At 49.6% G+C, this 26,673-nt stretch overlaps 1 protein-coding gene across 1 annotated transcript in view; it reads left to right on the top strand.

The window, feature by feature from the left end:
* The window catches only part of LOC128267643 (uncharacterized), a 46,332-nt gene extending 22,771 nt beyond the window's left edge, over window positions 1-23,561 (top strand). The window contains exons 5-14 of the mRNA XM_053004529.1: window positions 324-409; window positions 3,736-3,972; window positions 17,873-18,031; window positions 19,019-19,194; window positions 19,742-19,944; window positions 20,015-20,716; window positions 20,792-21,094; window positions 21,160-21,836; window positions 21,907-22,136; window positions 23,293-23,561. Coding sequence (XP_052860489.1) covers window positions 324-409; window positions 3,736-3,972; window positions 17,873-18,031; window positions 19,019-19,194; window positions 19,742-19,944; window positions 20,015-20,716; window positions 20,792-21,094; window positions 21,160-21,836; window positions 21,907-22,136; window positions 23,293-23,561 — 3,042 coding nt within the window. The remainder of the gene's footprint in view (window positions 1-323; window positions 410-3,735; window positions 3,973-17,872; window positions 18,032-19,018; window positions 19,195-19,741; window positions 19,945-20,014; window positions 20,717-20,791; window positions 21,095-21,159; window positions 21,837-21,906; window positions 22,137-23,292) is intronic.
* The last annotated feature ends 3,112 nt before the right edge of the window (window positions 23,562-26,673 follow it).

Raw genomic sequence — 26,673 nt, 5'->3', positions numbered from 1 at the left:
TCCATTTTTCTTGCCACTCTCGGGAAAATCGGCTAACGGCACAGAAGCTGTCGGCATTGCGACGTTTCTCCGATCGCCACCCGGCGCAACGGAGCAACGGAGAAAAGGGACGGCACGGGGACGCAATTGTTTACCCTGTAACGATTGCAGCCGGCCGTGCTCGGGGCAATCTCGGGGATGCCCATTTCCGGTTTTCCGGATGAATCGCCCGGAAGGCGTATTCTTCGATGCACTTTACACCCAGCAGCTTTTTTATACTCACGTTTTGTTTCTCTCTTTCTAATGCTCTCTCTCTCTCCCTCTGTCTATCTTCGTCGTTACAGGTCTTTCATGCACCGATGCAAGCGGGGACACCGTTCGAGTTCCGGATCCGGTACAAATTCATAAGTCAATCAGAGGCCATTGTCAGGTAAAATTATTCCCCCAGCAGCCGGCTCGACGGCTTAGCGCTGATGGAGGTGGCGATGATGGTGAAATATTGGTGGCGCTTCTTCAGCTCAAGCCGACCCGGTCCGAACCCGGGCCTTGTTTAGAAGAAAATCGATTGAAACGACGAAACGAACCCGGCGCAGCGGCGCAATAAAAAAATAAACTCAGATTGAAACGCCCTCGAGCCTTGGGAGGCCTTTCCAGGAACATGGTCCGGACCCAGGAATATGCAGAAGATTGTACACGTACCGTAGGACGTGTCGCTTTGCAACAAATGATGCTCCTCCGCACCTTCTCGACGGGCGAGCTTCGGAAGACACGAGGACATGATACATTATGGCTTATTGCAAAGTATGCTCACGTCCGACAGAGTGCGACAGAGAGGGCCAGGTACGAACGTTGGCCACCTTCCAATCAAACATCGGCAGCCGCCTCGTTGGAACTCCCCCACACCATTTGGGTTCGTTGGACTGAATTGCGATGAAGATGAAGGGACCGAGAGCAAGAGCTTCCGGCCGGCCTGGCAGTAAATACCGAAGCACCGGAGACACATGTTCATATTTCCGAATGATTTGATTTCATTCCGGGCCGGGTTTTGCAGCGGGGGCCCCAGCTATTGACAAGAAATGAAAACTCACACACCGACACAGACGGTGCCAAAGTTCGGCAAACATCATTCACCACCATTCGCCGGGTTCCCGGTAAGCAAACATGCAACATTACCAAGCCTCGGTCTCCCCGGCAAGATCGGCCGGCTTTAGAATTCCCAGGATGTGTTGGGATTTGATTGGAATCGCACGACTCTCGGCTTACTGCCGAGAATTGTCCGTCCGCAGCGGGAAATCTGAGGTGCTGCAGTTCAAGATGCAGGCAGCCCCTTCGGACTCCGGACTGCCATTGCCATTCGCAAACTTCAACTGACCGATTCCGGCCGGCAATGCAGGAACTCGTCGGGTGTCCGGTTTTTCTTTTTGCAGTGTGTCAAGTGGCACGATACATGTTTGCCTTTGCGGGAGCCTCTGGGAATTAAATCACCAGCGTCTGCGTCACCGAGCGTCCAGTCGGAAAATCGAATAAATAGGGAAATCGATAGAAAGCGGATGAAAAACTGGATGGACCCATTCACACCATGAACAAATCACAACTATTTCCGTCGGTTCCGAGGCCCCGGGGGCGGGTTCGAAATGTCAATCTCCTTTCCGTAAAGTGATAAACTTTCACGGCGCAACTGCTTAGCGGAGTGAAAGTTGGGCAAAACTTTCGATTTGATTGCACTGCAGCGCAATCTGCAGCAATGCGCTCCGGCAGCCACGGCTGTCCGACTGTAACTTGCTGCAAAATGAACTGATTTGTAGCGAAAGATGCTGCAGAACAAAGCCTGAGTTTGATCCGTGAGCTTGAGCGAGCGACCTCTTCAAAATTGATCCGTAATCTCGTCATAAACATTCTGCTACATCGGCAGTAGCACGGACAGCTGGGATCAGTTTGAAGTTTGCTGTGAACTGGCTGAAGTTTTAATCACTTAATTTTCCACCCATTGAGCCGAGTTTACCGGGAATGCGCTGTTGAGTAGTTTTAGTTTTATTAATGTTGAAAAGAAACCTTACCGATGACCACCGAACGACCATCGGAAGGGCAAATAGAATAAATATGTTTGTTCACCCTCAGTACCGTGATTACGAAGGTATCCATGAAACTGTAACTGAAGTTGAACTGACACCGTAAGCCCGTAGCTTCAATCGTATTGATCTCGCCAAACATTTGTCCGCTAAAAGCTCTCGCTCCAAAGTCAACAAGGCAGCTGAACGAATCGGGAGGAAAAGAAAGACAGTGGCCTACGACTGCAGACAGGACGAAAAAAAAAATCGATTCCAATCATAAATGGAAATGTTATCGAATTCGATATTGAAATGTTAAATAATTCAACCAACCGTCGCAGCAGGGAAAATCACGACCGCGTGAAAGATAAGCAGCAGCCAAAAATGGGCCAACTGGGGAGCAAAAATTAAAGAAAACGGCGGACGGGCTTTCTCTCACCGACCGCCGCCTGGGTTCGACAAGGAGGCACATTTTCTATGTCCTGGCTCCAATCATGGGCCCATCCATCGACGGAGCGCCGACCCACCAAAAATCCGTCTTCGTGACCGACCGACCACGAAAATAACAGAAAAAAAACGCAAGCGAGGTGATGTGTCGATTGAGCGTTTTTCACCGAAGCCATTTGCTCCCTGCGTCCCACGTCCCCTGTCCCCGTCTCGCTTTCCCTTCCGCTGGCCGCTGCCGCACTGGCGTTCATTTATTCAACTCAATTTGAAACCGATGAAGTGGAAAATTGATCGCAAAAACATCACCGCGCCCGAGATGGCTGACTGACTGTACATATATATATACATATTTTCTGTCAATCTTTTTGCTGGCCCTCTTCTTCTATTTATTGATGGAATTTTGCTTCGTTTTTTTTTGTTGGTTTTGCTGCACATCAAATTGTTGAATGAGTGATTTACGCGTTCTGAACTGTCCCGCGTGGGTTTTTATGGGTCGTTTTTGTTTTATTTCGCTACATAAACGCTGTGGCAAATGTCGTTTCCCGCATTCCGTGCTTTCATTGTGAGGTAGAGGTAGAAGTTTGTGTTACGTAAACGCTCGCTTCATCTTTGGCCTGGATTTGCCCTGAATTGTTGTCACTTTAATGGATCTGTGAAATACTCATTATTTAATTTTCCTAGTTTTGGGCAACATATTTATTTGTTATCTTGCAGTTCTTTATCTTGATATAGTTCATCGTGCTATTTGTCATGCAAACACTTCTGTGATTGTATTTCACTACTTTTACTACGAATTATTTCCCGGATTTTTTCACCTCTTCATCGACTTCAAGGCATATCCTGGTCAATGCTAATGCCATAAACATTATTAAGTCGAAGGCTCTCCGATGTAGCTCTGGCTTACATGGCGACGGTCAAAGCTGGGGTTATAAAGAACCTTAATAATTTCAATACTCACATACCAAAGTCCAAGAGGAAGATGCACAGATCGAGCAGCGAGCTGTACACTCTGTACTACAACCTCACTCTCATGCAGTCTGTACGCCTCGCCAGGCTTCGGTCGGCCGATCATGTCACGAGAATGACGGACGACAAGTGACGTTGGTCTAACAACTAACAGTATACTGGTTGGTTAAACTGGTCTCAAATCGGGCCACACCGGGCCGCAAACATTAGTGCACCATTTTTCCACCATCGTCGCCTCTTCAATCCAATTAATAGTGTTCGACATTAATTAAACATATTGCCACATTTTTCGTAGATACGGCGCACCGAGTGAGCTGCTGGAGCTGGGCCGAGTGACGCCCGGGACGTACTGCACCCGACAGTACGACGAGTGTTACCGGAAAAAGTGTCGCCTCCAAAGCCCCAACTATCCGGGCATGTACCCGCGGAACGTCACCTGCTACTGGACCATCCGGCAGAAGGTGGTGCCCACCTGTAAGCACGCGATGGTGGCCATCAGCCAGGAGAACGAACACAAGGCGCTCGTCAAGCGGTAAGATCTGAACACAAATCTGTAACCTTAAGCCTAACTCACCTCCGGGGAAGCTCTAATGCGTGGCGCTTTAATGGCGGTTGCCAAAATCGCCTGCACTCCAACGAAAGCCTCGAGAAAGTCATTCCGGCCGTAGCGCGGATTACGAGAATTAATCTGGATTTTTCCCCAAATTGGCGCGTTCGCGTAAACAGCACGCCGAACATCGCGGCGAAAGCGCAGCTTTAAACGTCCACTGGCCAGCGCTGGCCCATGTCAACAACATAGTCTGGCCCGGGCGAAGGGCCGCCACCGGAAACCGTCGTCCTTGCGGTTGCCCCTTCTTGCCAGCGCGCTCTCTCTCTCTCTGTCCCTTTCTGCGGCCTAAGGAGAAGTTAGTTGCCCAAGTGACTACCGAAAGTGCTTCAATCGAGCAGCGGCGAACTGGCGAAGCATAAAGTACATTACCACTTATGCCGGGAGGGGTCTCCCTCCCCGGGATGCTAGCCCGTCGGGGGTTGGGATGGCGTCCATACCCACGTCCTTCTTTTTTTCTGCACACCACCGTCTGACTCATTTCCGGCGGAAACCCTTTCGGGTTCCCATTCCCCCCGGTCGCCCCCGTTGGGACTGCAATTGGCGTTTGGCAAAAGTCTGACACTTTTCCGAGTGTCCCAGCGGCCAGCGACTTCACCGCATTTCCGGTGCATCCCTCCGAAAGACACGCCCGGGCTACTTCCGGGTATTTTTGGCTTGAAAGCGTAGCAAAAAAAAAACGGACGCAAAACTTTTTCCACAACTTTTCATTAATTTAATTCCCCTTTTGTTTTGCGCCCGCCATCGTCGGCCGCCACGTGCCGTTTCCTCCACTTCCGGCGGTGTGCCCAGTTTGGAGGTTCCCCATTTTTTTCCCATTTGCGTTCCTCTCTTGCTCGGTCCACCGCGGGTTTTCCACCGGGTTTTTCTTTCTTCGCTGCGCTGCGGCCGACAGTTTTGCGCTCATTTTGTGCCCGGTTGTGTTTGTTCCGTGTTTAAACATCTCGTCACTTTGGTCCCCTTGTTGGAGTTCGCTTTCCGGGGGCTTTCGCTTCTCTGCGAATCGCGAAGCGTCTTTAAGCCGACGAAGGAGAAGTTCATTTGGAGCGAACGGAGCGACGGAGAAAATCACGCTACACTTTAACGCACAGAAGTGGCGGTGAAACATGCAGTCATACAAGCCAAACTTTGGCGTGGCGTTCGCGGGCCCCCAAAAAAAGCCGGACGGGAACTCCCTCAAAAAACGCCCACCGAACGAGTGAAGCTGGCGAGAAAACTTCAAGCCCCCGGCGAGCGGCGAGTAGAAATTTATTTAATAATTCAGCTCGTATTAAAAGCTTTCCGAGTTGCGTCTTGCGCCTGCCGGAATGCCGGAAACAGTGCGCGAGCGCCTCGCTGAAAACCGGAAATGAATGCCGCAAACGCAAAATGTGTTTACGTTTGCGTTCGGCAACAGTGCCGACTGCACGCGCTGGAACTTCCGCCCGGCGGCGGCTGCGGATGGGCTCCAGTTTTGGGGGGGGGGAGTTGGAGTGCCTAAAATTACCAAAGAAATGGAATTTAAAAGTTGTATGAGCATCCGCTGGCAAGCAATTTCAAGCGTTGCCGCGACGCTGAGTTGAAAACCTTCAAGATCCTTCCTTCTTGGAGGGCCCCTCATTGACGGGGGAGCCCTTTTTGTATCGACGTGGCGCGTGTGTGTCGTTTTAGGCTTTAAGGAAGTCCCGCACCTGCCGAAGCTTAAAAAGCCGTGAACACGCACTGAAAGACACCACCACAACCGGCGACTCAGACTCAAGGAGCGCCTGACATTTATTAAACGGCTCTATATTTTCTAGCGCTAAATTTAGCACACGAATACGCTTAATCCCCGCACCGAGCTTGCTGATAACGTTAATCCCACCACCACCACCACTAGGGCACCGGTCCTGTTCCCGGCAGCAGCATTTGCATTTTTCCGACACTCCGACGACTGACGCGACAGGGACATTATCTGTAAATCGGCACGAAAACATTCACCGTGCAAGCAGAGGGCGAAGGAACCATGCACCAGCCCACGCACCGAGCGACGACGGCGGCCGTGATCGGGGGCAGCTTTGGCAGTGGGCGAAATTAGCGAGCAAATGATACTCGAACTGTTTCCCGCCTTCGTTTGTCCTTAGGCTGTAGCAAAAGTACCGAACATGTCACAAACAACCGTAATTGTATCATGGTAGAATTGGGCTTTCTTTCGAACCGTGTGATCGTGGTCCTTCTAGCCTGTTTGGTGCCTTTTTTGGTTCAGTGGTCCATACAGGATGCGCTCCAGCTATAACTGAGAACTGATTGTAAAACAAGTGATGGTTAAATTAATTTAAGAATTTAAATGAGCAGTACGAAATGTGTTGTATTCGTACCGATAAACAGTCATATCCTAAGAGCTTCGATTTAGATTGTTCTACATTATTTTAAAGATTCCATTTTACTAACTACACAAAGTTGCTCAAGACGTTTTCAAAACCACAAACAATTTGTTACTGGATTGCTTCTTTTTCCATACATTTATGTCAACTCATCAGACATATTCTGTTTAGAGCTCTGATATCAGCTTGGGATCTTTGTTGCAATCGCATGCAATTTAAGTTATCAATTGCCAGCGACTGTCTACCGATTCTGGCGATCGACTGGAGTCGCCTTCTGCGGGTTCTGACAAGCTCAATTGAGGCACTGTTTTATAAATGCTTCCAGGATCAGCAAACCTTAAGTAGAAAACTTTATGCAGCGTGCAATAATTACCGTCCCTAGGTCCTTCTGGCATTTCGTTGAAGTTAAGACCGTTTTTTGTTGTGTTAGCTCACTACTAGTGTGAAGCCTCTGCGTTATTGTTTTTAGTAAGTTTGACAGTTCTAATATTTCCAACGGTCAACTCATAGGTATCCTGGATGCTGCCCATCCCCAAGAATGGTGACAAAAAAAAACGCTTTTCCATTCTTTGTGCGTGTAGCAATATACTCGAATTAATGTTTACTAAGCAGCTGGCAGTCCCGCTCTAAATCATACGTTACCGGCCAGCAACATGGCTTCGTACCGCTCGAGATCCGTATCGTCAAACACCTTCGCAACCTTCCTAACGGTTGCTGTTCTATTTTTGACAGATATTTCGAAGAATTTCACATAAATTAGTGGCCAAAATAGGATGCCTATCCATTGCTCGTAAGCCGATGATCTGACTCTTCGGCTCCCTTCCGAGTATCACTTACTTAATGCCGACGATCTCACGTTGCTTTCGGCTTTACGTAATCCGTCTGATTGATTGATTGCCTGATCACTCGGTTCGTCGGTGTGCTTGCAATAACATGTCTCTTAATATCAGTAAGCGTAATGTCGTTTCATTTTCAAATATGAAGGCCCTGGTCTTGACAATATGCCGCATCGGTTATACGGATGTCCCGTGAGTTGAGCTGATCCGTGACATTAGTGTGTCCTTGGATGTGAAACTGAAACTTCATGCACCCTACGCAGACATGATTAAACGGGCTTACAGAATGTTATGGTTAGGTCCGATCCTAGAGTGCCTTATATGGAATGCCCGATATTTGCATTTAAGATACAGAGATCCCGTATTGAGTCATCGACGCTACTTGGTTCTTGTCGTACGTACAATAATTCCTCGTCACTTATTGACTTTTATATGTCCCTTAGTCTGTGTCGCAATGTTCTATCATGCCGTGAAAGTCACTCTTTGTATCATTTATTCCTAAACCGGTCACCTGATTAAGCCCACAGCCTTTGTTGAAGAATTAAACAAATAAAAACCTGGCCTAGAATTATAAAGTAAGTGACATACACGCCTGTCAATTTGTCTTGAATTCCCACAAATTAAAAATTTTTTTCGATTTCTTCAACCCTTAAATGGGTAATGGCATATTCGAAAGAAAACAAAATTACCCACCGGAACCCCGGAATCGAGCCTCGCTGCCCTAGTCAGCGGTTTTGCGATCAATGGTGACACCAAAACCACTGGAAACGTCAATCGTTGAGTGCATCGCGTGGCGCTATCATCGGCGGAAGCAAAAAACCGCAATCGTAGCCCAGTCGACCTGAACTACTCCAATTCCGGCGGAATCCCTGCCACTCCGACAACACGGAGGGTGGGTGGAACAATTTTCAACATAATTATCATCGTTGCCATCATCAGCGTAAACGGCGTATTGCCGGCGAGCCGGGACGAGCCGGGTACCGCCGACGAGCCTGGAATGGCAGCAATCACGGCACGGCACCCTGAGTCCATGAGCCCTCTGCTGTCACCCGGAATCGTTGGCGGCACAGGACGCACGGGACGACGGGGTTGGCAAAGTGGGCCAACACCACCGAACACGGAACACGCACTGGGCTGGGCCCGACAATATTGACGGCCGTCGGCAGCAGATCGTTAACATAATTAATAATGAATCATTATGAAAATTTTCCGGAAATTATTTAAATCCAACACCGCGCCCGATGGAACATTCGCACGCTTCGCCGTTCAAACAGTGGACCGTTGCCTTCCGTCGTCCGTCGTTTGGTTTCCATTATTTTTCTTCGTTGCTGTTTGGTGGGTGATTTGTGTGCCAAAGACCCCGACACACTGCAACAACAAGGACTGCGATGAGGGCGAACAAAAAACACGCCCAATGTACGGCCGCGTCCACCAGCTGACTGGCGACCATGCTGCGTCGTACATGCGGCCAACTCTGGCCGAAGGTCGGCCAAGCGAATCGGTCCGTCATCTTCACCGAAGGAGCAACTTCGCCAGCATATTCTTCCCGCCGAAACGGGGAGGGAAATTGTTATACTTATGAATTAATGTTTAATTTCCCTACCTCGGCCACCCCGCGAACCGGGGCCCGCAATCTAATTCGCGCCCGACGCCATCGGGCCCCCATTATCGACTTCATCAAGCATTTTGTCGCTCCACCGCATCCATCGCTGAGTGGAGAAGCGGTCCTTCACTGGCCGGGCTGGACCCACATCGGATCGCATCTCGGGAAGCAACATAAAACTTTGGCTTTTCCTTCGCTCTTTCGCGCACACCCGAGGCAAAGCATCCGTTCCGTTTCTTGTTTTTCTTCCCGTGCCGTGAAGCGTGAAGCGCGTTCCGTCCGAGGCCGGGCAACCAAACCGATTTCGGTCGTAACGTAATCAGAATATTGCTTCCCCGTCGCCCCGCTCGGTGGTCTCGTAAAACGGAACAGGACGGAACCGTGCCACAAAACTCGATTCCCGGCCGTTCGAGGTCCGGGTCCGATGATTAATGAAGCGCGAGCGCGCGTGGGCGCCGAGACGCAATTTTCCCAGATTTCCCTGTTTGACGTTTGGTGAAGCGTTTTTCTTATCAATTTCGCCCTCGCCTGCCCGATAGCGGCCGCCCGGGTCCCGGTCCGAGTTATCCCATCACTGGATCGGGTGTCAAGATCGAAACCTTCGCGTGTAACATGGATCAACGGCCATCGGCCGGCAACTTAACGGCAAGTTTAATCAGATTTTCCGTGATCAGCCCGAAGACAGCTCCTGAAGGTTCCGTTCCGTCCGTCCCGGCCCGGTCCGTCTACTGAAGCTGATAGATAAATCATCCCAAAACCTTCCGATCCGCTCCACGCACACGCGTGTGCGGGCAAGTGGGCCAAGCCAGGGCTATTCGTTTTATGTGGTGCCGACGAGGTGTGAAAATAATTTGAATTTCGGCTTCTTCCAGCTGCTGACCCGCGGATCTGAGTTCGAGAAATCGATTCACAAAAATAACAATACGCCGGATGGTCAAGGCTCGATACGATTTAGTCTACGCATCGTTTGCGATTCGACCACTTAATGGATTAGAGCTCCTTTTAGAGGTTTTCTTTTGGTTACCAAATAAGTTGGCCATGTAACAGCAGGCCGCAACAGGTTAGATGTCCGCAGATGTCTTTTGACAAAATTCAAATACACTTGGTTCTAAATCAGTTCAGGTCCTAAGTCAGTAACTGTTGCGGTTGGTATTCAACCCGCATACATTGGGGGTACTTAATCGAGTTGGACATTTAAAAAGGATACCAAAAAGTGCTCTTTCAATTCCGTTTCAACAGCTTGACAAAGGACTCTAAGTTGATGCTATTCCGACTGAGTTCCGTGCTGCGTTCGACTGCGTCAACATTACTGTGCAGTGGCTGAATTATATCCTAGTGGCTATCTAATCGCGTCCTGAATGTTTCCAAGTCTTCCGTAATTTCTTTTACACAAGAGATGGCCTCAGATAAGTCCGACAATTGACGCTGGGATACCGACACAACTTATGTCCTTGTCCTAACCGTTCTTTTTAACTCTGAGAATAACGAACACCTTGACGCGACAACGTACCAAGCTAACTTTAAACTTTTTATCACGCACCTGTATCTGAACTGTAGTCTTGTCTTGCCTGGTATTGAACATGCATCCGTGGTTTGAGGTTGAGTCGCGAGCTGCCATGGAACTCCTTCACTGAAGACCTGAAAAACTCCTCCATAGCTCGCTCGGTGTCTTCACAAACTCCTCTGGGATCAAATGGACGCTTGCCTTGCGCTACGAAATTCAGGTCTGCTCTCAGCTTTGCCCTCTAAGGTCAGGGTACGAATGGTCTATTTCTCCGTGGTTGAAGCTATCCGCTCGTTGAGGTTGCGTTTTTCTAGTACTTAAGGCTGCTTTTACGACTTCCGTAAAATAATTCATTAAATAGAACGCAAGCTATACGTGGCATCGTTTCGGTGGGATGCTCCTTGACTTACGATTTAAAGGCCCCTCCGAACTGAAACGCCGTGCTACGTCCTTAAGTAGCGCAGAAACTCTTTTTTACATAAAATGCTGCAAACTTTGCTGTAGAACCATTGTTTAACGATGAGAAAATCTCAAAAACTAACTTCCCACCCATAATCCCACCGGAACCGGAGCGCGAAGCCACTGAAGCATAAGAAGCGATATAATGCTCGCCACAACTCGCTTATCATGCACCGGTTATCGCACGAGATAGCGGAACCGAAACCGGCGCAAGGACACCACAAAAAAAAATGGTCGCCCAAGCCGCGCCTTGCGTAAATCACTTCTTCTTGCGTAGCAAAAAACGGGGATTCCTTATCGAATCCGAAACTTAATTCACCGCGCACTTGGCGTGCGCGACGAAGGCGGTCAAAACTATTTGCTAACTTTTAATTAGAATCGAGAGGTAAGAACCGGGCCCCCCCCCCGGGCACGGTAATCGGTCGGGCCGGGGAAAACTCGGGTCGGGTCTGGTGGTTTTTTTCGCTTGCGCACCACAATAAGTTCCCCGCAACAACCAGCGGATGGCAGCGTTCGGCAAGAATGCACTTATTTTGCACGTTTTCTGCCATCCGCAAGACGGGTTCGGGAAGGGGTTTGGTCTTGGTTCGCGTTTTCCGCGGAACCGACGCCCATAAATCATTCATAACCTCACCGTCGCCGTCGCCGCCGCCGCCGCCGTAAGCCTTGAAGCCGGCAGACAACCCGTTACACTTTTATTCCGTTCCTTTCGGTTCAGACTTTTTACCGTTTGTCGCCCCGTTTTACTGCAGTCATTGGGCACGATTTTCCGCACTACCTACCGCCCGCGGACTGCCGCCGATGAAACTATTACAGGACCTCGGTCGGATGGTCAAGTTTTGCCACTCCTGGTCCGGTCCGGGGTACGCCGCCACGAAACAACTTTATCGTTTGAGCGGCAAAATCGGCAAATAAAATGTGTTTCCATCTATTATGGACCGTGGCCAACGGAAAAGAAGAGAGGGAAGGAGCTCCGGGCAGGGGCGCGAGATGGGGAGGAGCTTTTCAAAAATCTCTGTCCTGTAGCTCAGGAAACTCGACGTGTTTCCTTTTTGGACAAAAGATCATGAACCCAAAGCACGATGGGTAGCACCCGAAGCATTCGGAAGAAGGTTTTCCCGCCCGGCAGCCAACCGGCTAAAGAGAAACAGAGAGAGACACAGAGAGAGTGAGAGAGAGAGAGAGAGGAGTTCATAGATGGCGGAAATCGCGAACTTTTCGTAGAAGATACCGCATAAACACACAGCACAGCGGTGGCGATGGCACCGGCGACGACTTGCGATAAACGGGTGACGATAAAAATATCTAATTTATGAACTCCAGCAGTTTTGCCGGCGACTTTCCACCGGCTTCCCCTTGCGCCAAACACTCGAAACAACGGCAACAACAACGGCCGGGGATGTTTTCCGGGGTTTCCATTTTGTTTTATTGCTCGGCCTTTTTGCTCGGGCTTTGCGCGAATTTCCTTCGGTAAGGGAGTCAAAACACACAAAAAAAGCTCTGGTATTGGCCTTGTACCAAGCACCGAGAGGAGGGTACCGTCAGAAATCGGAAAGCTTTTACTTTACTCCACATTTCGCGGGGTTGGCGCTGGGACGTTAGTAGTAATGCAAGCAGGAATCGAGTCTTTCCACTGGAGGCGCCACCGGAAAGCCACCGCAACCGAACAGGGTGCCGATTGCAATCCGGTCGAAACCGTCTTTGGTCGAGTTTATGTCGAGAGTGTAACTTCAAAACGGCAGCCCGGCCATTCGTTGTGGTCTCGCTTTGGCCGCGGCCAAACAATTATGCCAATCACGTGCAGTGTGGTGGTAATATTGTGGCGAGAGTGGCGAGTGTAGCACTCGAAGGAACGGTCTCCCTTCCCATGGCCCCATCATCGGGTTTCGAGGTTTCGGTTTTTACTGTTAGTTCATTCGAACGAACATACTTCGGCAGTCGATAATGGAAACGGCAGAAGGAAATGTTTGCTACCGAATGTTTCATTTCATTACAAAACAGACGTTGGTACACAGGATTCTCGTCGGTTTCTTTTGTTCGGAATCTACGGCATAGTAAAAACTAAAGCCGAGGTGTATTATTTCTTTTCTATTCAACATGAAAGCAACCGTGATCTGAAATATCTTATTAAATTTATTTGTTGTTCAACAAACGATACAGAGATACAGGTTTTCTGGACGAATTTCCATTGTTTTGTTAGTTTTGCACCCGAAGTTATGCAATCTGCACGACAACTTCACGGATATCAAAAATCTTGTCCCTTATGCGCGTAAACATACAGAGGAATATTTATTGAGTGATTTCCTCATCCAAACTCATATCGATATTGTCCTAACAAGTTAATGCCCCAAGCGTCCCAATAAACTAACTGCCTCAAAATTGCCTTCTTTTCACGCCATTTTCTTTGCCCGTTCAATCACTTCTTCCAAACTGTATTTGTCTTTTAATAAATTTTCCATTTCACTTGTTCTGCGTCGCTGTTGACGCTTACAAAGCTCCTCCAAGGACTTCGACGCTCTAGTTGGGCCCAGATCGACGTTTTCGCTATTATTAGAGTGAATGACGCGTATGACGATATTCGCTTTGATGAAATCTCATTTCATCCACGTTAATTTTACATACCCGTAATTGCACGAAAGAACAATGCTGTGATAACGTATATGAACTAGCGGGTAAATACTTTTCACCTGAATAGGCACAGTCGATTGTTCGAATAAAACATAAATAGTTTACCTATTCCATCCCAATAATAGAAGAATAGGATGGAAAAAATGGAAAATAAATGCGAAATGTGAATATTTGATTTTATTCCATCAAAAAAGGATCTATCCACCTTTATAATAATAGATAATATAGGTACATTATCGTTTGAAAACCGTGCAAACGATCGCTTTGAAGTGGTCAATAAAAGTTGGTTGAAAAGAACATTTTTTATCACTCTTTTGACTTCGACAGATCAATTGTCGGAATCGACGCAACCCAGAAGGCTGCAAATTCGGATTGTTCATAGTTTATTTATGTATTTAAAAGAAATCCTTAATTTTTTTTAAATCGTCTAATGTCTGCCTTTTCGCCATAGTGTGTTCGTCTCAACAATCAGGCTCCGGATTATTTTTTTTTATCAGGCTCCGGATTTACTACTCCTTGAACTAACGCAACCAACACAATCTGCACCAATCTGGGCATTGTCTGCAGTAAAGGAAAAGCCGAATATTTAATTCGCCTGCGGTGTTATTATTCATAAACCGCCGTAAATTAAGCTTCGAGCGCATGCAGCGATCGCACAAATCCGACACAGCTTTCGCTGACTTCATCGACAAATTTCAAACTGCAACCCGAACACGAGTCATTACAAGCGTGTAGAAACTGTAATTTTCTTCCTCTCTCTCTCTCCCTCTCCCTCTCTCCCTCTCTCTTTCTCTCTTTCTCTCTCTTTCGCTTGGTCTTGGCCCCTCGCCCGGCCATCCCAATCTCGGTCACCATAATTCACTGCCATGCACGCGGGAAGGGAACACAGTTTCACAATTTTCTCCAACTCGAGCACTTCCTGTTTACGGACCACTCGAGCGTTGTACCCGTTGGCCTCAGGGTGCACAATGCGCACACAGACCGAATCGGGACGCAAGGCACAAAAACACGGGAATCGAACAATTTGAACACAAAAAACCACGCTGCCAACCAGAGAGAGAGAGAGAGAGAGGGCAGAAAAACAGCAATTGTTTATTAACATCGGTGAATGGGTTGGAAAAGCGGAAACTAGTTTCGTGGGTTCCGCCGCACCACCGTCCGCCTGCTGCCCGACACGCCGATTTCCACCCCATCGGCGCGTGAGCATAAATTTTGTGAAAATCGTTTTCCACTTGTCTTCCGGTGGCGGCGGCAGCGGCGGCGGCGTCGACGGCCACGGAGTTCGCTCGTTTTCGGCTCACACAGGAAATTCGGAGCAACTTCAGCAACTTTACGCGCCCCTACCCGGCGGAGCACCGTACGCAGCGAGACGAATCCTGGCAGCGGCCTCGTCTGTGGTCTTGTTGTAAGCCGCCGCCCCTTTGGCAGCCGGAAAATGCCGGAACTGCCGGAGAAACAAAAAATAAGCGGAAAACCTCTGAATCAGCACTCAAACACACACACACACACACACACACAGTGTGTGAGGTTTGGTTTATGAGAAAAGTTGTACCTTGCGGGCCGAGGAATCCGCGTCCGGGCGCTCTACGCGCCTGTTACGGGTTGCACATATGCCAAGGCTGGAGCGGAATCGGGCATTCGGTTCGACACACTATTTGGTTACATTAGCTCCGATCGGAGGGAGCCGATGTTCGTGGTGCTCCACTCGAGTGCAACGCCATTTCAAAGGCACACAAAGGACCCTGGGCGCCTCGCATTTGTTTACCGTCTTTTTATGCTCCACAACCCGGTGCACCCGGTGCACCATCGCTACGCAACCCGAACCACCCGATTGTGCAAATCGTGTGTTTATTGTGCTTTCGGCCGTGGGCCGCGTTGCTGTCCTTTCGGGGTGGCTTGCTTTCTCGCCGTTGGTCCTCCGATTGACAACTCGCCGTGTGCTCGCTCGGAAATCTATGCGCCACCCATTCTAATCTCGCGTTCCACATGCACACAACGGGCGAATTTCTATCAACTTTCCGGTGGTGGAGTTTCCCGTATAATTGGCGCGAGCCTCACCGTTGGTTGGTGTGGCCCGCGGACTGGAAGTAATACGAAACTGTTGCCGACCAAGTTGTGCGCCCTTTGCTGCCGTCAGTGTGTGTTTGTCTGTGGTTTTCTGTTTAGAAAACACAAATGTTTTCCCAACGCAATGGCAGCATCGTCGGCAAAGGTCGGGCATCCGATGTTGATTTTCGTACGGATCGAATGAGAATGGTTTGAACTTTTTTAATTGTAAAACTAAAACTCGCACACGGTGGTGCAGGATCCGGGTCACCCGTCACGTTGCAAACCTGCCGAGGAACTCATCGCGCTGACGCTGCACGTCAGTTCTTGGAAATAGTTTCTGTTTGCGTCAAAAGCGCAGCACTGATTCATTAGTTTTTGTGCTTTTTCCACTCCTCGCATGCTCATTAAAACTTTGCGCAACACACGGCACGGCCACTACGCACCACGGAAATCGGTGCGGCCGGAACACCGGATCGAACCGGGAGAAGTTATCCTTAGCGGCGACCTCCGGCACGGCTTAACCGCACCAACACTGACTGGCTGGCTGACGGGGTAGAACTGTGCCGAACTGTGTCTGCGAAGTCAACACCACATTTACCCGCCTCCACCAAGCCCCGGGAGGATTCGACCGAATCACCCCACGCGGCGCATGATGTCGCCCATCCGACTGAATGGCACAAAATTTCATTTCCATGTCGCGCTTAATTGCGCGCCACATTGGCTGCGCTTGCGTGTGGCTTTGACTTTGTGTGTTGTGCCAGTGTCCGCAGCAGCCCCACTGCAGGAGTAGGCAGCGTCCAGCGGGTGGTTCGGTCCGACAGAAGCGAGTCGATGGCAAAACATTGAAAGTCGCTTTTGTGCCATTTGCTGCGATGTTGTAGCTCGCCTTCCGCTCTTTTACAATGGGCCACCGAGGCGTCGCGAGAGAGCCCGAAAGAATTGTGCTTTCATTCAGCGTTATTCGACCGTTGTAACACATCGTTCAATAAGTCCCGAGACTATGAAAACAACATTTTATCGGCAAAATTCTTTATTATTCATCAACATGATCTCCTCCAAGTGTAATACAATCATGCCAACGCTTCTCTAACTTTTCAATGCCAATGCCGTTTAAATATTCTCAGTCCAGGTCAGCGCCTGGAAACCATTTCCTCGGACGCGAAACAGTCCTTAGGTATTAATTGAGCTAATCTATCGAACTACGAGAAGTTTTCTCAGTTACTCCAAGGTTCATCAATGCTATCACATGTTCGCAATAGGCTAGTCTGGAGATTGTGATGGATTGTCTAAATGCTCAATATCATCAACCCCGAGGCACTCCCTGATAACTTGCGTCTTGTTAATTGGTGCATTATTTTGTTGTAAGAGGAAATTTTAACGAATTCGTAAAAAATCTTTCGAACCTAAGAAGCATTTTTCCAATCGCATTTATCGTAAGAAAACTTCCCGTTATCCTTTCTATGCCATCCAGTCGAGGTGTGCCAAACAAGTCATAATTTGCTCAGTGATATCATCATCAACATTCCAAACTCTACTTCCGGCTACTTCCGGAAAGTTCTAATTTTGCAAACGATCAGTTGAGCTACAGACTTGAGTAATTACACCTTAAGCTTTTAATTCGCTCAGGCTTAAGTTGAAAAGACTACGATTTCCGACACAAAAATATTTGACATCATGTGTAACGATAAGAGAAATTTAATGGGCAACACATTCTCCGACGTAATCAAAGCTCCGCAACTCCAATACACAGACTCCATAATGCTGTGTTAAATTTCTCGTCAAACTAGAAAGTACAGAGACTCGAGACTCACTTTACTCGAGTTTATGCAAAGCAACTTTAATCTGCTAGCCATCGTCGAACCATAACAGCTTATCGTCTGGACACTAGAAGTAGAGCATGTGGGTCATCGGCCCACAGTTTCATAAGGTAGACCAAGAAGATAAAACTGTGCGTGTTTCACAAGAGTAAGAAGATTAAGGCCACTATCGTAACAATATTTTTAATCCTTGTCACAGTCCCACAATACGAATACGAAAGGTTGAGTCTTGGAATATGCTTCTGGTTTTGCTTGAAGAGTCTTAGTTTCCCCTACTAGAGCTGATAACTCATAAATTGCTATTCTCTTTTGTTCCCATAAATTCCTTGATCTAGGATTGCTTCTATCAGGAGCGATTCTTTGATCGAATGTGGAAACCAGACAAAGTCAGTCACAATTCTCGTTCGAAAACCTGGAATTACAGAAGATTGATTACGGAATTCGAAAGAACTGTTCGACGAATGGCGAATTCTTTCGAACGGAGCTTCACAATTAAAACGACCTAAAAACGCAGAAATCGCGAAAGCAATACCTCCTAAATTGTTGCTGCGTACATCTCACGAATGTCCTTTCCGTTCCCGTTGCAGCTCCATCGCCAGCCTCAACAAGACGGCCCGGGCCGTCCGTGCGTGGTCCGACTGTACCGGCGAGCGGGATCATCTCATCTTCTACGACGGCAGCAGCACCAACGATCCGGTGCTGGCCAAATACTGCGGCGGCGACTGGTTGCCACGTGTCGTTTCAAGGTAAGTGATCCCGCGAAAGGCCCCGCGGTTCATCCATTAGCACGGCCTCTTGAAGTCCTTCCTCCAAGACCTGGCGGGTCGCGGTCGCAAACGAAATCTACGACACAAGCGTTAGAAGTAATACGCGAAAACAGCGTGAACCGGAAAAACAACAACCCGTGAGTCGCCCGAAGCAACATATCTCACCCCTCAGCGCCATATGACTGACAAACCCGAAATGCAGCCTCGGGGAAACCTTGATTCGTGGATTTCCGACGGAACGCGGGGCTGGATAAAAACTTTTCCAACGATTCAGCACGTTTTCCGCGGCGTGGCGTACAGCTTAAGTGCCCGGTGGTGGTGGTGGTCCCGGGGATTTCATTAGCGATTTTCGAGTCATTCCGACCGCGCACGAGCCGAGCCTTGATCCGAGCCCCCTCTAGGACGCGGAACGGTCGGTGAGCTCCGGGTCCGCGCAAACAACGCCGGCGGACGGTTTGCGATCTATCATCCCGAGACCCGAGACGTACGATAACGGCGAATGAAGTTTGGCTTCTCGACAAACAGCATGAAGTTGGCGAAGTACGAAAAATAAGATCGCAAATAACTGCCACTCACGCCGGGAAGGCTCTCCGAAGGGAACGCGCCCCACACAAACACACCGCCACACACCCATGACGAAACATAAGAAATAATTCTGCAAAAAGCGGTGCACGACTGTTTGAAGTGACTGCAAGGTAATCTGGGAACGGCCTCGACGCCGGTGCGGCGCAAGGCGCAAAACTTTTCTCATTTTGGTGATAATATAAGTTAGCTTCGGGGCGAGTTGGACTTTCCGCGCTATGAGGCTCGGAAATGGAACTCTGTCGACGGGAGCGGGATGTGATATGGGCCACGCCGCGATGGGCACGTTTGCCATCGGCGCGATCAACCTGCCGTCATGGGGCATGGGGCCCTTAAAGTAATGCATAAGCTCCCATATTCCTTCTCTCTCTCTCTCTGTTGCAGAGGTCCCGAAATGCTGATCGCGTTCCACTCGAGCCCATTTTCGGCGCCACTACAGTCCGGTCAGTCGAACCGGGGCTTCGAGCTGGACGTCGACATCCTGTTCGCCGACTCCGACTCGTTCGATTTCGCCCAGGGCGGCAGCAAGTGTGAGTTTCACATCAACGCCTCGAACCCAGGTAAGCATCGATAGCAGCATCGAGCCATTCGCCATTAACGCCGAATGACAGCTGAATAAATTACTATTGAGTGGCCGAAATCTGGTCTGCCATTAGAAATTGGCCACGGACGGGCGCACCAAACACGTTCCGTCAATTTCGTAGATAAACAAAATTTAAACACCAATAAAATGGTGGCCGAAACAAGTGTCGCGGGACGAGAAGCGAAAGGCGAAGGGGTCCTTGAAAAACTGGGATATCTTGAGCGCCCTTTCGTCGACTCGTTGTCGGGCGGGGCGAGTCATGAAAAGAAATCAATTTACATCAGGCCTAGAGTGCGGAGCGCATTATCCTTGCTGGCGCGGGAGCTCAATGGCGCTTTGATTGAGCTTCTCGCCAAGACGCCTTTCTTCAGATTTGCTTTCCAGACAGCAATTGCGTCGCGAATGATAAATTCAATTTTCCTCAAAGGACGGCTCGTGCCGAGGTCAAACTGTCTAGAAACTGTAAACGGTCCTTCAGTTCAATCTGGTTTTTTTTTGTGGCGTTCGTTTCCGGTTCTCCACAGATGAAGTGCTGCTGTCGCGCCGTGGCCGCATCGGGCATCTGCTCAGCCCACGCCACACGTTGGCACCGAACACGACCTGCACGTACTACTTCCACGGCATGCCGACCGACTTGATTTGGATCTCGTTCACGCACTACCACCTGCAGATCCTGCAGCCGAGCAGTGGCAGCAGCAGTGGCGGGGATAACTCCACGATCGGACGGGTAAGTACACCTCAGTTCTTCGTCCTCCAGTTCGATCATGGATTCCTTTTCCCTGGATTTGGCGTTTCAGAATGATCCTCTGCCGTGGATTACTCGGACCCGCATCTGGGACAGCGCCGGTACGTTCGTCCCCGTCCGGACTACGTCACCGGCCAGCATTCTCTCGTCGTCGTCGTCGTCGTCGGCATCAACCGGAGCATCGCCATCGCCGTACGGTTCGACGGTTGGCGGTGGAGCCACGTCGTCGTCGCTCCCGGGTATGACGGCGACCACGGCCCTCTACCAGCAGCTCATGAACCGGACCGTCAACAACTACTACACGGCGGGCAATCAGAACGGCAAGACCATCAAGATCAACGTAGACAACGTGTGGAATCCGGTCGATCAGTACATCTACGGGCCGACAGTGAACAGTATCTTCAACCAGCCTCCGCCGACGGCCCCTAGCGACGGTGGTGGCCGCGGTCGGACTGGATCCGGGTACGGTGGGCCGGAGAAGTACCCGAAACATCGGGGCAGCAAGTCGGAGGTGGGCGCCGGTAACTACGTTCAATCGGTGCGCCACGGAAAGGACTCGTCCGACCTCGTGTTCAAAGACCACGGGCGCAAGGGTGCCAAAACGAGCGTGGTGGTCCCCGGGAGACGGTTGATGGCCGAGTTCTTCGACAACGAAGCGCCGAAGTTGTGCGATCATATGACGCTGGACGGCAGGGGGCATCGGATGCGGCCCTGCACCCCACTCGAGAGCTACGTCAGTACGGGACAGGATCTGGTGAGTATCGCCACACACACACACTACCCTACTTGAGGACTTGTTGGGAACTAACCGTTTGTCCTGATTCGACAGAAAATTGAGTTCCACACGATGACCGGGACGTCGCTGTTTCCGTCGAGTTTCGGCATCAACTACGAGTTTGTGGACACCGAGCTGGGCGGAGAACCGTACCTGGGACCTGGCAGCAAGAAGCCGCGGGATCCCCACGAAGACCCTTCGCTGTCGCTGGATCCCGCCGTTCCGTTGCTCTGTTCGCGCGTGTTCCGGAAACGGAAAGGAGACTTCCAGTCACCGCGAAACGTGTTTCTGCACGGGCGAGGTGGCGCGAAGAACATCTCCTGTCTGTATCGCTTCGAGGCGTCCGTTGGAGAGCGGGTAAGTGTCCTGTTTTGTGGCCGGATCTCCGAGATTAGTACCGAGTGAGCTGTTCTGCTTGACAGGTACGCGTGGAGTTGTTTAACGTTTCGTTCGGTGAGTTTGCCGCCTGCGTCACGGAGAGTGACGGTCACACGGGTCGGGCCCGCTGCAGTACGCCGGACGCGGAGCCGGACGCACGCACCGGAGAGCTACGGATCTACGATATACCGTACCCGGACGTTCGTATCCCGCTCGGGTGCTTCTGTGACAACACCAGCAGCACCTATAATGCGCCACTCACCTTCATCTCGAACTCTCGGACACTGGAGCTAACGTTCGTGGTGACGCGGCTCAACATCTCGGAGGACTTTGCCGACGTGTACTTTCACGCGGCGTACGACTTTATCCGGGTGCCTGAGTGCCGGCGGAGGTTGCGGTTGCGTGGCTCGGGTGGTGAGGACGAGCTGCACTTTCCGCTTCGATCGCACGACGCCAGCTGCGACGGGTTGCCGTGGTACATCGAGGCGCAGCAGCAGGACCGTAGTCTTTTCGTACGGACCTGGGGTAGCTTTCTGCCGGTGGAGCCGACGATCGAGGACTTCGCTAAGTGCAACACACGCAACCGGTTGATCGTGTACGGGGGCGCTCCGCTCAAGGTGATGCGCGTCATCTGCCCGTCGGCCCCGTCCAGTCGGTCTGCGTCGCTGCACATCTTCAGCGAGGACTGGCTGAGTAATCAACCGTTTCTGAGCTTCGATCGGTAAGCAGGAAGGCACCACAGCGGGTGTCGGACGGTCTAAGGACTAACGTTCTTTGTCGACTTCCCACAGACCCGTCAGCATGGTGCTGGAACCGATCCACAAGGAACCGGGCAGCATCGGGTTCTCGTGGCTCGAGATCCAGCGCACGAAGGCGTCCCTCATCCAGCAGCTGGACCTGCAGACGAACTTCACCGCCAACGACACGCTGGTCGAGTTTGGGTTGTATCCACGCGAAACCGAGTGCGAGTATCGGTGCCCGGAGCTGGACGCTTGCATCGGCAGCGCCCTCTGGTGTGATGGTGAGTGTTTCTGTACTATTCGTTAACCGGCAGGTCCTGGAGTTGGAGCGACTTTATAGGGTGATCCAGCAAGTGTTTGGATTTTAAACTATCGATAACTTGACCTTTAAAACGTCAAACTTCATTCTGGAAATTTAGTAAAAACTTTAACATTTCCGAAATGGGTCGCTATACTTCCAACTCTGTGGCGTCACTTTTCGACTTCAATCTGTCTATGTCCGACTACAGGGAGCGTCTGCGATTCGCATCAGTCTTTTGTTGCGTCCAACTGCTTGACAATGTACAATTCACTGCTCATCTAGCCAATGCTGGCAAATGAGTTTTATAATAAACAAACAAACAAACAAACAAACATCCGCTATACTCCCAAAACGGTGAGTCTTGTCGAACTCAAACTTGTCGAAATTGGAAAGGCTCATTTAATTTGAGCTCATTATGTCTAAGCACGATTTTAAATGAACGCCAAAAATTCAAATTAGAAGTAAACTCCATTTTTCTTTCTGTATTTAACGCTCTGTTATCTTACTTAATAGTACTTTTTTACTAAATTGTATCCACCGGACCGGCTTTCCGCCCAGATTTCATTTTATCCTGAAAGCGGCTTTCTTCTTTGAATTTCCTTATTGCGTTTCGAACGGCTCCAATGCTTATTTTTCCCTGTTTCGCCAACTAACTCAGTGAAATGTTTGGATTAGTGCACCATTTGTGCAAAATCTATTTGCACTCCTCTGGAGAAATGCTTCGCATTTTCACAAAACTTAAGGAAAGCTGTCCGTATGATACACCGTCGAAATTGACACTTTATACGTCATGTGGAGTGAGTAGTGGTCTGTGGAAATCGTGCTTAGACATAATAAAACAGTCTATAAGCAGAATTTGGAGCTCAGAAAACCCGCACGTCGTGCAATAGAAGCCAAAGCACCCCGGAACCATTGACTGTTTGGTGCGGACTTTGGTCCGGGGCATCATCGACTCATTTTTCTTCGAGAATGAAGAAGGAGCCGTAACCGTCGATGACGTACGCTTGGCAGCCATCCTCCACATCTTCGAAATCCAAACACTAGATGGACACCACCCTCTATAAACAGAGTTCATTGTGTCCCCCGTATATAACTGGTCCTTCTGTGTGTCCACAAATCCAATCCTGTCACTCCAGGCCGACCAAACTGTCCATCCGGGTACGACGAAAGCGAGCAGGAGTGCGGCAGCCGGCTGATCGAGCTGCCCGGCGGCATCTACGCGGCGTTCGGTTGCGTGGCCGCCGCCATCTCGGCCTGTCTCATCTTCTGCCTGCTGGTGATGGTGAAGAAGCGGCGCAAGGCCACCGAGAAGCTGAAGCCGTCGGCGGGAGCCGCTTCGCTGAACGGTACTCTGTCGAAGAAGGAGTACAAGAAGGAGCCCCTGTTCTTCGATCCGGACTCCTGACACGGGCTGCAGCCGGTCGAGTACATCCACGTCGACCGGGAGACGACCGTGTGACATGCTGTGTACCTGGACATGGATGATCTCGCGTACTGCTAGATCGCTTACCAGCCCTCTCCTTCTCTCTTTCGTTCCCTGCCAGTATCCCCCGAAGCTTTCCGTTCTTCCTATTTCCAGTTCCTCTCTTCAGAACAACGTCCCGAAGGTATCTATCTCCAGCTCCCAGTGTACCCAGTGATATGAGTGAGCGATCGTTCGATCCCAAGTACCAAGTAACTACCCACTACCATCCCCCGCAAGCCTATCTGATGAGGGGCGCCTCAGCACACGCGCGCGCAGAAACCATCCACCGTCCAGGTGACCCAGTGCCAGGCAGGAGGCAAATGGCACAACACAGCGACACGACTCAGCACAAGGACATGACCCTACGGAGGGTCCTTCTAGCACTTGGCAGGTATTTGAGGGTTTTTCCATCAAACCTCGGGAAAGTCGAAGAGGGTGGAAAAATTTACAAATGGGCCAAAGTGAAACACACAGACACACAAACACACACACAGAGATTGCCAACCCTTGAGGTGGGAGATGAACATAATGAAGGATTGGCCCGATTGGCGGACGGTGATCGATTTGTGGTAGCACAAAACTGTTTCCTAGTAAAAAATATATTTAAATTATATAGTTGAAGTAATTGTAGCAGCACGGAAAACACTAGATGCACCAAAAAGCAAAAGGTAAATTTAAAATACATAAACACTCACCACACACTGACACTCCGAACCGGGCGTCGGGAGTTTCAAAGGGGGTTCGGAATTGGGGTAGCCGGCCGAAGCCGGGCCAGCCTGTGGTCGGCCGTGTGGCTTCGGAAGTAGATCTTCGGGCATGCGTGCCAATCTGCCAATTCTGTGGCCTGCCCGTGGTTGCGTGTCCGGTCCGTCAAACGGGGAAAAATGCAAAAGAAAGATGATAGATTCAAGCACACACACACACCTAAACTGAGCCAACATTACTGCCCTTACTTTACTACTCGATGGCGCGATCGCTTGGCACACAAACACACACACACAGACACACGAATCAGATACTGACTCGGAATACTCAGAACAGGGAATGGTCGGCCTCGAAGGTGTTGCCATTTTATAAAACCAAAACGTATTCAAACGACTCCCGAAGGACTCTGATGATTGTCACCATTATTAGTTACAGCGTAACGTAGAGCGCCTGAATGCCATCACAGATTGTGAGCCGTGTGCGGTTTTTGTGTGTGCTTTTGGAAGGATCGAACGAGGCACGGGGCGCCTCCTTTTTCTGGGCCACCAATCTCTTCCTTGATTTGTTTGATCTTGAAAGTAACTCACACATACGTATTAACCCGTACAACTACGAGTGCGCAACGAGGCGAACCTGACGTGTGTGTTTGTAATAGTGTAATAGAAGCAAACGGCAGAGGACAAATGCAATGGTAGAGAACTAGCGAAAGAAGAGCAAGCATAGGAACATTATTTTTCTAATCGCGCACCTTATGCCACGTATCCTAAATGCGTAGCAAGAGCATTTCATGAGTACGAGGAACCCGTTAATCAAAAGTTAGATAGCGCCTCGTTCGCAGGTTCGCAGGACCGTGTTCGCGCGTGAGGCCTGGGGACGGCAAGACTTCAGTGCGCGGAAAGTGCGGATACTTTTTCCAGTCGAATAAAACAAGCAAAAACCCAAAGTACCCCAGGTGAAGCCAAAAATCATGTGAAGCCGGTCGATAGAGTAAGGTAAGAAATGCACAATCCGGAACTCTGATGTAAAAAAGTGCTTAATTCGCAGTGAGCACAGCATTCAAAAGGGAAACTGCACCGTCGTTTACAACTCTACTCTAGTGAGATCGGATCGGTTTGTTATCGTTCAGGTTTTCCGTTGATGCTCCGTTTGTTTGTTTCGGTCGGTGGCCAAGCATTTGTTTCAGCTTTCAAAGTGTTGGTTTCTAGAATTGGATTGTTAAAGTGCGCTTTACTCTACCACTTTGTAGCTGCTGTTGCCACATTTGTTTTACTGTTTATCGTTGTTATTCTCGCCTCAACTCTCACTCCCTCGCTCTATCTCTTTCTTTCTCTCTGATTCGCTTAGTATTTCTCTCTGTTTCTCTTATACTTTGACGGTTCTAAGTGTCGGCCAATTTTGTTTTCCACACATCCTTCGGTAGACTAATCTTTCTTGTAAACTGTTGTATAGGCAGCATAGGCACCATGTTCTCCTTGAAAAGGGCTGACAAGTAATGTCAATGTGTGAGTGTATGTATGTTGCTAATAAAGGCACTAGGGATGGATGAAGCCCCCCAAAAAGGATGAGTTGTCAGGTTAGGGCGCTCCAAGTTGTCTCCAAGAAAGAGAGAGAGAGAAAGAGAAAGAAAGAGAGAGAGAGAAAAAGGAGAAGACGGTGGGCAGCGAATGTTCTGCGAACGGATATGTGAAAAATATTATGATAAAAGAAAAAAACAACCAAAAACACAAACGAACACTATGTAGTTAAACTAACACAGGCGACCGACCGTGAATCGGTAACCGAATTGATAACTTTCGTGCACTATTTGTAAAATGGGACCGGGTGCGGGTTCGTTCAAAAGTCCGAGACCGTCGAAAACACTTGCCTAGAAGCAAGCACGTAAATGTGTAGGTAAATGCCAGACAAATCGACCGACACCACTTTCGGCTGCGAAACTCAAAACTGCGGCAAGTTCGCGTAGTTCTCCGGAGAAAACAAGGGCAAACTATAAGAGAGTTACCACATTGAGAACCTGAAGGCTCGCCCGAATAAGTGAAAACAAATCACCCAAACACACACACGCCACATACATACCCAACACACACACTGATTCATACACTCAAACCAAAGCAAACGATATTATGCAATTGATAGAAAGTGGGGATGGGATCTTACTAGCGGAAATTATGATAAATGAAAGCAAAGAAAAAAACAAACTATCAAACTCCAACAGTTGGAATTTGTGTAGGTGTACATAGAGATTCCGGAAAAACTGGTGCAGGTGTAGGCGCGCGCAGAGGTGCAGGAACAAAGCAAGGGACAGATTTATAAAAACGTGTAAACAGGAAAACGCTACGTCAAGCGAGCG

The sequence above is a fragment of the Anopheles cruzii genome, chromosome 2 (genome assembly GCF_943734635.1).
Source record: "Anopheles cruzii chromosome 2, idAnoCruzAS_RS32_06, whole genome shotgun sequence".
Taxonomy (NCBI): Eukaryota; Metazoa; Arthropoda; class Insecta; order Diptera; family Culicidae; genus Anopheles; species Anopheles cruzii.
The sequence above is the reverse complement of the archived record's forward strand: the minus strand, read 5'-3'. Positions and strand labels throughout refer to the sequence as shown.